This window comes from Aquila chrysaetos (assembly GCF_900496995.4).
Source record: "Aquila chrysaetos chrysaetos chromosome W unlocalized genomic scaffold, bAquChr1.4 W_unloc_2, whole genome shotgun sequence".
Classification (NCBI taxonomy): Eukaryota; Metazoa; Chordata; class Aves; order Accipitriformes; family Accipitridae; genus Aquila; species Aquila chrysaetos.
In genome coordinates, this window is record NW_024470322.1 from 1206333 (window position 1) to 1218433 (window position 12101).

A 12101-nucleotide genomic window follows, 5' to 3' on the forward strand; every position below is an offset into this window, starting at 1 on the left:
AACACCAGCTTGTCAGCATCTTCCTTGCATTGAGGGACCTAAACCAAACATAATATTCTAGATATGATCTAACAAGCGCTGAGTAAAGGGAAATAGTCACTTCCCTCAATCTATTGCCTATGCTCCTGTTGACACAGCCCAGGATGCTGTTGGCCACCTTTGCTGCCAGGGCACACTGCTGGCTCGTGTTCAGCTTGCTGTCTACCAGGACCCCCAGGTCCTTTTCTGCAGAGCTGCTACCCAGCCAGTCACTCCGCAGCCTATATTGTCACAGGGGGTATAGTGGGTTGACCCTGGCAGCAGCCAAGTACCCACGCAGCCGCTCGCTCACTCCCCTCTCCCGCAGGACAGGGAGAAAGTAGGAGGAAGGCAAGAAAACTTGTGCATCGAGATACAGTTTAAAAGGCAAAGCAAAAGCTGCGTGCGCAAGCCAAGCAAAAAGAGGAATTCATTCACTCATTCCCATCAGCAGGCAGATATCCAGCCACTTCTTGGAAAGCAGGGCCTCGGCACACATAACGGTTGCTTGGGAAGACAAATGTCATAACCACAAACGTTCCCCCCCTTCCTCCTCTTTCCCTGAGCTTTTATTGCTGAGCACGATGTCACATGGCATGGAACATCCCTTTGGTCAGTTTGGGTCAGCTGTCCCAGCAGTGTCTCCTCCCAACTGCTTGCACACACCCAGCCTACTTGCTGCAGGGGCAAAGTGAGAAACAGAAGGCCTTGATGCTGCGCGATTACTGCTCAGCAGTAGCCAAAACACTAGTGTGTTATCAACACTGTTTTGGTCACAAATCCAAAGCACAGTACCATACAGGCCCGCTATGAAGAAAGTTAACTCCATCCCAGCCAGACCACGTACAGGGGCATTAAGTCCATCTCAGGACTAACCCCTCACAGTTTATTCCTTTAGCACAATACATTGCTTTCTGATCTCCTCCCATTTAATTACAACACCTGTGCATCTCTATCACATCCCTGAGTGGTTTACATATTGCTCTGCTAATATTTCTTCTACATCCAATTTTAATTGTATGGGAGCAATCCTTCTCAGTTTCCCCCCCTCTTGTTACTAGTACCATGAGATCAGTTGCTGGATCAACCAAACCCAATCATCAAGGAAGCATTGGAACTCATTATGAAGACTACAAAAAAAAAAAAAAATATATATATATATATATTTAAGTAGTTACATAATGAGCAAAACTTAATGAACATGAAGACTCTACAACTCTAGCTTCACTGACGATCCCAACTGTGCCCTAAACTATCACCCATCCATGTGGACAAGTTCAGCTATAAGATCTTGTTATTCCACTTTTTAAATTAAGACACACCATACTAATATATTGGCTGAAATACAGATATTCTAATTAGTTTGACCTCTGACAGACTACTTCGAGAATCACAGCTCACTACAGGCTCATTTTCTCTGCTTCTCAGGTCAACTGTTTTCCACAAATAGCCAGAGCAGAGTCCTGGTGCACTCACAGACGTAGAAGCACACTAAGCAGGATTTAATTAGCATCAGTTTGTTTTAAACTCAAACATAAGCACAATGATATAGCATAACTGGTAAACATATAAGCATTATTGTGCCCAGGAAGAACAGTATTGCATTGATAATAACAGACCACATGCCTTATGTTAACTGTGCAAGATCACACAGTTAGGCTTGTTATCAACTTGGTATGAGAACTAGCTGTGTGAACCAGAGTTTGGCATTAGGTGTCTATGACTGGGAAAGCAGTCCCTGCCCCTGCTGCCCCCCCCCCCCCCAGCACCGTGCAGTATGTAGTCCAGGGACAGAGGCCAAAGGCTAAGAACTGTTTGTCTAGACACACAAACATCCCACAGAAGTACAAGATCTGAAATGGGGGGGGGGGGAAGACAGACAAGTCACCAGCTTCTGTTCCAGCTTCCCTTGTCAGAGCTCTGGAGCCTGATCACCTCATGACTAAGACTACTGAGGATTAACTACACGCTATCAACTTCATGGTACTGCATACTCACAACTGACTTATATGTATGATATGATTGTTAAGAACTGCCTGCTTTGAATATGCAGTAATAAGTAAAAAGTTAGACATTACCACAAAAGTGTGTTGTTAATGTACATCAACCTAGTCAAATTTTGTTTTAAACTGACTTATCAGTCTTCTAAACGCTCCCATTAGTGATCTGTGACGAGATCCTTAACAATACACATTAACACCTACATATGCTGACTCAAATGTAACACAAAAGTAAACAAGCTCTTCAACTTCAAGACCAATGCTGCTTGCATCCGGCTTCGTCAGAGCAGCATGGGTTTGTCTGCAGCCATCTGCTTCGACATGCCCTCACAAAACCTGGCTCCCATCTGTCTTGTGGAGCGGTAACAAGATTGCTCAAAGCACAGCCAGCATGACACAAAACCTATTTGTTTCCTTTTGGTTTTAAGTACATTTCAGATTGCAAGTTCACACTCTAGTCATGAATGACCACCTCTTGGGGATAGTAAACTGTTATTTCTCATGGTTGTTCCTGTTCATACAGGTATATGCTTCATCTGTTATAGGACAGAAATCTTGCCCCATCTTACATTGCTCAGCTTAAGCTAACATTGCCATGCTCATTTGTAGTAACAAGTCCCATCTTAGCAGTCAAGCTCCCTAAAAATACAACACATCTGATACTCCTTCCCCCCCCCCCATGTAACATTTGTGCCTCACTCTAATACTCAAGCACTGTACATACCTCATTTGTGTAAAGCAGCTTAAAAGAAGTTACACCTTTCATCAAAAATACAGCCCAAGACAATCTCTTTGGATAAAGACGTGCCCCACACTGATGAGGGGAGAAAGCATCAACTCACAGAAAAACTTTTAACCAGTGGTCCCCAATACCACTGGAACCAGGTGTAGATTAAGCACTCCTTGAGCTATCAGCTACAACTGACATCCTTCTCTGTAAAAAGCTCTTTGCAGCACCTAAGAGGACTAGGACGCTAAACTCATGCGCAGCTTTAATACAAGGGAGCCAGGGAGTGCGAGGAGATGCAGGCTGCCGATGCACACACACACACCCCCCAACCGGCACAGTCGCATACCCGCCTCCAGGAAGGATTCTAACGAGTCCTCTGTCTCTCCTCTTCTGGTGGACGGAAGGAGTTCAGAGTCCACGGTCCCCGAAAACCCTTAGTCTGTGATGTGGCACCTAGGCCTTGGAAACTACTTGCAGCGCACACACAGAAAGTGTTTTCCTTATACCCAGATGGGGCACCGAGAGGGGGCAGGAACCCAGGGAAAACACCTGCGTTCTCTTGCCTGGTCGGAAAAGTAAAGCAGGGGATTTCCTCCCCCTCACACCCCACTGTCTGCTCTGTCACTTAGGTGTGATAAGCTGAAGGAGCCTCCCTCGGTTTGGGTGGAAAAGAAAAACACAAAGGGACCTCATTAGTACCTGCTCACTACTGCGGGGGGTGGGGAGGAAAAGTATAGAAAGAAACCAGAGTTGGGCCCAGAGCCTTTTGTCATGCCGGGCAGCTCGTCTTCCCTCCTTGCCCCTCACCACCTCCTAGGCTCAGTGAGAGGAGAAGAGAGAAAACAAAAGCCAGAGATCCCAGTATGGGAGGAGACGAGGAGCTTTACATCCAGTCACAGAGAGCAGAACATAAGAAGGGGAAGATCACATAGAAGAGAAGCTCCCCTCCACCCCTACCCACCAGGTCTCCACCTCACCTGCTTGCCCCGGTAGAAGAGGCGCTGGCGGTCAGGGCTCACACAGAAGGTCTTCTGGATCTTCTCCCGCAAACACTCAATCTTGGTGAGACGGCTCAGATCATCAATGGTATGGGTCTCAGTGCCGTCTATGGTACGAACTTGGATCCACATGGTGTGCGCCTTCCACTAGTTCAGCCACCCGCGGTGAAGGGGAGGTTTTGTTCTCCGAGTGCGTGATAACGGAAGACAGAACAGGCGTTTCCCTCACTTCTTTGTTCAGCTCAATGGAAGCAGGTTTTTTAAATCCCACCGAACAGGCACGAGCCTCCCCGCCCGCAGGCCTCGCTCAGAAGGGCGCGGAGAGGTAAAGGAGACCTAACCCAATCCTCGTCTACTCCCCAAGCGTACCCCGTAATCACACAAACAGAACCGTAAGCTCTCCAAGCCAGCACAACACGAGGCAAAGTCTGGCGGGAATTGCCACAGGCAGGTCTAACGAACACCACCAGGAGCCATCACCAACCCTCAGAGAGCGTTTACTAGCCGCTACCGCTCTCGTACAGAGGTCACGGCGCCAATAGCGATCTCGCGAGAGCCCTCGGCCGTAAAGAGACAACGTCGAGAAGTGGGGGGAGGATAGATAGCATCATCACCTCTCCTTCCGCATTCGGCTTTATACAAAGTCACGCCCCACCCCGCCCTTTGAGCATTCTCTGGCCAGCATCTTTTTTCCTCCTGCTTGGTAGTTGTATCGAGGACTTGGGGGGGAGGGGGATAGTTTAGTGCGCGCGTAGAGAAGCGGCCATTATCGTTCTTATGGGAGCCAAGCGGGGGCGTCTTCTCATTCCCTCACAGGGCAAAGCATCTCTAGTCTCAGGCCTGCAAATTATACCAATGACATAGGAAGTGACTCCGTGCTTCCACCTTTCCCTTTCAGACACGCACAGAGTCAGGACCCAGCATGTCAGGTGTCACAGTGACACAAAAGCATGGACCTGACATGGCATAAATAAAAAGCAAGCAAAACTGCTTTGCATCCACTGATGAAATCTAGGCCCCAATGTTTCCCAGTACAAAAGTGCCATCAAAACCTCAATTCAGCCAGATTTAGCTCTGCCTAATAAATCCAGAATAGATCTGTCTGCTCTTATCATATTAGAAAACTGCAGATGTGGGCCAGGACAAAAATATCAAGCCTCCTTTTTTAACACAGATCAGATGTGTGGGTTTTATTTGCTACATTTTTGCTCAAGACTCTGAGTAACACTGGACTGTATACTGGTAAAATGGTACTGTAAAAACATATCTGATGCAGTACCCAGTGAGATTCAGCTTACGGATATAGGTCTCTCTGATGCTATTATACCTGGCAGCACTGAAGCCTACATTTTTGGGCAGAGCTCACAGCAGCTTTGTTGCCTGAGTAGTAAAACTTTAGAGACTGAGATAACAAACTGACAGGTTCCAGATGATAGAGTGAGGAGATTGAAGTAGACGGACGCCTGTAAAGTTGAAAGCAGATGACAGACAACCCTTTATTGCTAAAACACACACATACTTATAGTCACATATTCTGCAAAGTCACTGTACACACGCACAAGCATAAAATATGATTGGTTATATCAACACTGTACACGCGCATAAACATAGGACATAATTGGTTATACCAACTAAAACACGCGAAACTTGTCTCAGTCTAATTGGTCAAGATAAACTGCCGAATTGAGGTTCTTTGTGCCAAGTTCCCTTTATCGTGGAATGCGCACCTGTGTTCTTCTAATTGGCATCTTTCTTTTTTTGTCTTCTTGTTTATTCTGTTCAAGGTCTTCTAAAGGCATCTGGAATGCTCTTGTGACCGTTAGCTAAATATGTGTCTACAATAGAGATGTGTTTTTGTGACTTTTTTGTATCAGGATGATATCGAAGATCCCTGTATATAAATTTCAGGTCTGACATAATTCCCATTGTGGCCTTGGTTGAGTTACTTTTAAGGCCTGATTTATGAGTATTAAGCACTTGCAAAGGCAGATGAAATAAATGAGAGTTGCTTAATCCTCCTGGAAATCTATTCCTTGCCTTTTTATCTCCATTGTTCCATCTCTGTTGTTGAGATAACACACACCTTCCTGTAACTATACCTACTACAGCATGACACCAGAGTGTCAAAGAGACACAAGTTCGGAGTTTGGTTTATAGCTTGGTGGTGGTGTTACAAGCTCCAACTCAAGTAATGTAGTGCACGTGATCTAGTCAAATCTTTGTGTGCCAGCCTTCTTGGCTTCCTCGAAACATTCAAAGATAATTAATGCAGTAGGAATGTGGGTTAATAGTCATAACTAAAAAGAGATAAATCAAGCTGTCTTCAGCTTTGCCCTAGTTCCACTCTACCACCACAGTAAAGGGAACAGAGTCCCAATATAATCCCTTTGCAGTGTCTTCTGTTTTGCAGATCACAATTTTTCTCTTGAAACTACTGCTAACAACAGAATGTGTCTCTTTTCTGGAGTGGGGAGAAAAAAGTTCTGGAGGGACCCTGAAATGGGGTCAGTTTTAATGGGTTAGAGGAAATAGAATCAATATTTTGTGGGAGCCTATGTTGACAGCACAGAATCAGCTTTCTGGAATAGGAAACACCTTTTGCTAGAGAGACAGAGACTGAAAGAGGATCAACCTGCTACAAAACCATATCTGGAAATCCATTACCTGGTTGGGGTTGTAAAGAAACAGAGATCAGGTTGCTGGCACAGGGGTTGCTGATTAGAAAGATCACATTGTTATGGATTGATTGTAGGTGGCCTGTTTTGTAACATGCAAAGTGGAATTAGAGAGTAGAATATAAAGGGAAAGAAAGAATGTAAAAAGCATTTGACTGGTAGTCTGTGAGAGGATGTGAAAAGGGGAGGTTATTGGAAAAGTGAGCTAGTTATTTAGCAGGTGATAATGTCCTGACTGGGTATGCTAGTGAGAAAATTATGTACTGATAAAAGATAAATTAATTGAGCAGCATAGTGTGCATTATGGACTGGAATGAGGGTAGAAGAGACTAATTTCTCAGCAGAGAAATTACAGGATGGGCAGATCAGATGGCTGAGCCATCTGATGTATTAAGCCATAATGCAGTTAGGTGGCAGCAAAGATAAGGTTTGAGACAGTAGAAATGACTAATAGAGTTGTTTTCTTGCAAGAAAATCCTATAATAGCTTGAATGACTGAAGGGGGGGACCCTCTTCTGCAGATGGGGTCTGCATGGCGTGCTGCGCATGGGTCAGAGTCCTGTTTGATGCTACACAGATAGCAAATGGCTTGGGTTATCTGGCTCTTACAACAAGGGCCCAAATTATGTCAGGCAGTGTGTGAGAAAGGCATTACCCACTTCAGCTTACATTTCCTTCTTAGGCGCTGGCCAGTTTTACCGTTGGTTCCTAATATGATATTGCCTTAACTATATTATAATGAATATATGTATGTATGGCTGTGCATTTGCATATACCACATAATTTTCAATCTTTAGAAACATCAGTATCTTCTGTATCTGTATCATAACACTAGATTTCTATTCACAAACTGCTCATGTTATATACAAATACAACTTTCATTTCTGTTTATAAATTAGCAATACTGATACTTTCTGTTTTCAGCATTTTATTTCTCCCCATGTTAGAAATACTTCAAAAGAAAAAAACCTCATGCTTCAATACCTTAGTTTCCAGTATACTTGTCATAACTTTTATTCTATTAAATTTTGAATAATATTAATTTAGTTCATAAATATATTTTAAAAAATTAATGTATTAGCTAAAGGATATATATGCATTTTTATTCCTTAAAAAAGTTCAGTTTCTACAAGGAAATAAAGTTTTGATAAGCAAGTAACAGTCATAGAGTTTTCAACTTTTCCCCACATTTCAGTTTTAAAGAAAAAATATTTGTTTTCTTTTTCCCCCTACTTCCACATTTCTGGAAAAGGTATATCTAGACTAAGTTCAGTCATCGTTATTTGCATTTTCTCTGTCTAACATATATCTGCTAACAACTGTTTCAGGGACGTTAGTTGTGGTATAATTTTTTGGTAGAGATCAGAGTAGCCCATCTGAGGTAGGTGAAGACCTCCATAATAAATAAAATATTCCCCAAAAAACTGTAATTCTCTCTCTTTTTATTTACTTCTTACTTCTTAACTTTGTTTTCCCTCTTTTTTATAGGCAAAGAATGTAGACATCTCATTAACTCAAATGGAAATGAACAAGATTATCTCCTTTTCAAGTATGTAACATACCTCCTGTAAGCTGAAAATATTTTTTATTATATTGCTATCAACATTTCATAAAGGTGCAATAAAATGTTATCTCTAGTGACTGATAAACAGAAAGCATAGGAGTACATTCAGCAAGTGTTCTATAATATTACTTATGTAGATGTAGATGCGGTTTTGATACAAAAAGTAAACCATGCCTTCATGGGACTGTGAATCCTTGGTTGATACTTCATGATGGCCATCTTCAGCTAAGTCAAAATGAACTGATTTTGAGTCTTCTGTCAGTATACAAAATTTCATTGTTGCTCAAAGACTAAAAGTTAACTGTAAATGAATTTTAGTTAGCTTCACTACTAGTAGTAAAAAATATAAAATCCCCTACTAATAAATCAAGTGTATTCTTATAGCAACCTTTGCCTGATAATGTCTATGTACTTCACCAAAACTAAAAGTGCCTTAGAACAGGACAGGCAACATTGCAATGAAAAACATACAGTGGACATAGGCAGCTGTGTTTTTGGATTCGGTGGTGGTGGTGTCAAAAAAGAAGAGTTCTGTGCTTGAATATTTATGTCAATGAAGAGAACAAATGTATGCTGAGCCTTGGAGAGTTAAGGTATGTTAAAGTTCACAGATTGAGAAAGTGTCTTCCAACTCAAGAAGAAAGGGGTTAAGTCTGAAGGAAAAGTGTATGAAGGGGGACTCGAGCTTATAGATGGCTGTGTTGGAAGACACTGATGGGGCTGGGGGACTGAGCCACAGAGTGGGCCTGAATTAGCAGTTAGTTGGTGAATGGTGAGACAGAGGAAGCACATACAGTGCGGGAGACACCATTGTGTGGAGATAGAATAAGAGATGGATTGCACAGAGAAGCTTGTACTTGGAGAGAAGAGCAAAAGAGCTTGAGAGAAAAGTTCCAGGTTTTTTTCATTCTGGGGGGAAGAGGTGAAATAGGGGGGAAAAAAAAAAAAAAAAAGTGTCTTACTGTTTCCAGACTAGATTCCTCTATTTCATAACTAACTACTTGCATATTTCCCAATTTTGCACTTTTAGATCTGTCTATAGGGAAGGATTTTATTTGTGTCAACATAGATGAATTAATTGGAGAGGTCAAGACTGGTGGCAGCCTGGGCTGCAGTGATCATGCCCTGATGGAATTCATGATCTCGAGGGATATAGGCCGAGCAAAAAGTATAGCCAAGGCCCTAAACCTTAGGAAAGCGAACTTTCAGTTGTTTAAGGGACTGGCGGATGGGACCCCCTGGGAAGCTGCGCTCAGGGATAAAGGAGCTGAACAGAGCTGGCAGCTCTTCAAGGACATTATTCTTAGAGTGCAAGAGCTCTCAATTCCCACATGTAAGAAATCAGGCAAGGAAGGCAGGAGACCAGCATGGCTGAGTAAGGACGTCCTGGTCAAACTATAGTGTAAGAAGGAAATACACAGGCAGCAGAAGCACGGGCACGATTTCTGGGAAGAATATAGGGACGCTGCCCGGAGGTGTAGGGATGGGATCAGGAAAGCTAAGGCACAGCTGGAGCTGAATTTGGCAAGGGATGTGAAGAATAAGAAGAAGGGCTTCTACAGGTACATTGGCCAGAAAAGGAAGACAAAAGAAATTGTACACCCCACGATAAATAGGACAGGGGATCTGGTGACAACTGTCATGGAGAAGGCTGAGGTACTCAACAATATTTTCCTCTCGGTTTTCAGTGGTAATCTCTCTTCCCAAATCTCTCGAGCCCCTGAAACTCAAGGCAGGGACTGGGGGAATGAAAAATCGGACATGAGCCGGCAATGTGTGCTCGCAGCCCAGAAAGCCAATCATATCCTGGGCTGCATCAAAAGAAGCGTGGCCAGCAGGTCGAGGGAGGTGATTCTCCCCCTCTACTCTGCTCTGGTGAGACCCCACCTGGAGTACTGCACCCAGCTCTGGGGTCCCCAGCACAAGAAAGACATGGACCTGTTAGAGCGGGTCCAGAGGAGGGCCACGACAATGATCAGAGGGCTGGAACACCTCTCCTATGAGGAGAGGCTGAGAGAGTTGGGGTTGTTCAGCCTGGAGAAGAGAAGGCTCCAGGGAGACCTTATTGCAGCCTTTCAGTACTTAAAGGGGGCTTCTAAGAAAGATGGAGAGAGACTGTTCACCAGGGCCTGTAGTGACAGGACAAGGGGCAGCGGTTTTAAGCAGAAAGAGGGTAGATTTGGATTGGACATAAGGAAGAAATGCTTTACGATGAGGGTGGTGAGACACTGGAACAGGTTGCCCAGAGAAGTTGTGGATGCCCCATCATTAGAAGTGTTCAAGGTCAGGTTGGATGGGGCAGATCGGTTACCTTGGCCTGTTTGGGACCTGTTCTTAGCACCCCTGGTCTACCTGCCCTGTTCAGGTCCTGTGGGGCTATATGCTGGTTAGTGGGGGGACCCTTGGCTTCTGGCTTGTCCTTCCTCATGGAGCAGCTTGACTTTTGCTGCTCCCTGATGGCATGTTCTCTTGGAACATGTGTCTGGGCATATGAAGAACAGTCAATGTGGATTTACCAAATGGTAAATCATGCCTTCTGTGATAATGACTGGATTTGTGGATGAGGGGAGGATGATGATGTCACTTACCTTGACTTTAGCAAGGCTTTTGATGCTGTCTCCCACAAAATTGTATCCAAGTTATGATGTTACAATCTGGAAGAGTGGATAACTAGATGGGTAAAAAACTAATGGTTGGCTGACTGGGCTCAGAGGGTAGTGGTTAATAGATTATATTCTACCTGGAAACCCGTGACAAATTGTATTAGGTGTATGTGGTAAGGTTTTGGTAGCAGGGGGCCTCTTGTGAGAAGAGGACAGGGGCTTCCCTGTGCTGGAGACGGCTCGTTCCAGTTGGCTTGGCAACAGACCCACCACAGGCCAAAGCTGAGCCAATTGGCAAAGTTGGTGGCGCCTCTGTGAAAACGTATTTAACAAAGGGCAAAAAGGCCAGACAGGCAGAGGAGTGAGGGGGAAAAAAGTGAGAAACAGCAGTACAAACACCAAGGTCAGAGAAGAAGGAGAGGGAGGAGGTGCTCCATGGCACCAGAGCAGATATTCCCCTGCAGCCCATGGAAGAGACCACGCTGGAGCAGATATTCCATTGCAGCCTGTTGGAAGAGCAGTTGCATATTTCCCGAAGGAATTGTGGCCTGTGGAGAACTTGCTCTGGGGCAGAATTTTCCCGATAGGACTGCAGCCTGTGGAAGAGCCCATGTTGGAGCAGGCTTTCCTGACAGGAACTGCAGCCCATGGAGATGACCCATGCTGGAGCAGGGGAGAAGTGTGAGGAGGAAGGAGTGGCAGAGAGGAGCTATTATGTACTGAGAGTAATCCCCCATCCCCTCTGCGCTGCGGGGGATGGGGGATGGGTAGAAGAGTTGGGAGTGAAGGAGGGAAGTTGAGCCTGGGAAAAAGGGGTGGAAGTAGAGGAAAGGTGGTGTTTTAATTTTGTCTTTGTTTCTCACTACCCGAATCCATTTTAATTGGCAATACATTAAATTATTTTCCCCAAGTTGAGTCTGTTTTGCCCATGACAGCAACTGGTAAGCAATCTCCCTGTCTTTATCTTGACCCATGAGCTTTTTTTTCTTATTTTCTCCCCCTGTCCTGTTGAGGAGGGGGAGTGAGTGAGTAGCTGGGAGGGTGTCTGGCAACTGGTCAACATTAAGCCACCACACAAGTGGAGTACCACAGGGGTGTCTCCTGGAACCTTTCCTGTTAAACATCTTTATTAATGATCTGGTAGGAGGTGAAGGAGCATACTGTTGTCTTGTGTTAGGCAACCTGGTCTGAATTCAGTATTGACCCTGTGCTGAGCAGGTGGTTGGAGTAGAGACCTCCTGAGGTTCTCTCCGAACTGAATTTTTGTGATTCTAAAAGGGAGTATCATTTTGTGGTCTTTTGTGGCTCAGCTCTCCATCAAGTCTAATCTGGGAGGTGACCTCTGAAAACATCTACTGGACCAGGCTCTGTAGGGAATGTAGGTAGGTAGGTAATACTAGTCTGTGGGTCTTGGTAGAGTTTTGTGCCTAGCTGCTCAGCACTAATGAAGCACTTACTTAGGCTAAGTTAGATCTAGAGATGCCTAGAAACAGACGTTTAAAACCCCTACAGA

The 12101-nt window shown here is 44.5% G+C and overlaps 1 protein-coding gene across 2 annotated transcripts in view; it reads right to left on the minus strand.

The window, feature by feature from the left end:
* Nucleotides 1–4292, minus strand: part of LOC121232946 (E3 ubiquitin-protein ligase UHRF2-like) — a 169322-nt gene extending 165030 nt beyond the window's left edge. For both annotated transcript variants that reach the window (XM_041121465.1, XM_041121464.1), the window contains exon 1: nt 3726–4292. In XM_041121465.1, coding sequence (XP_040977399.1) covers nt 3726–3878 — 153 coding nt within the window. In that variant the 5' untranslated portion in view covers nt 3879–4292. The remainder of the gene's footprint in view (nt 1–3725) is intronic.
* Between the last annotated feature and the right edge of the window lie 7809 nt (nt 4293–12101).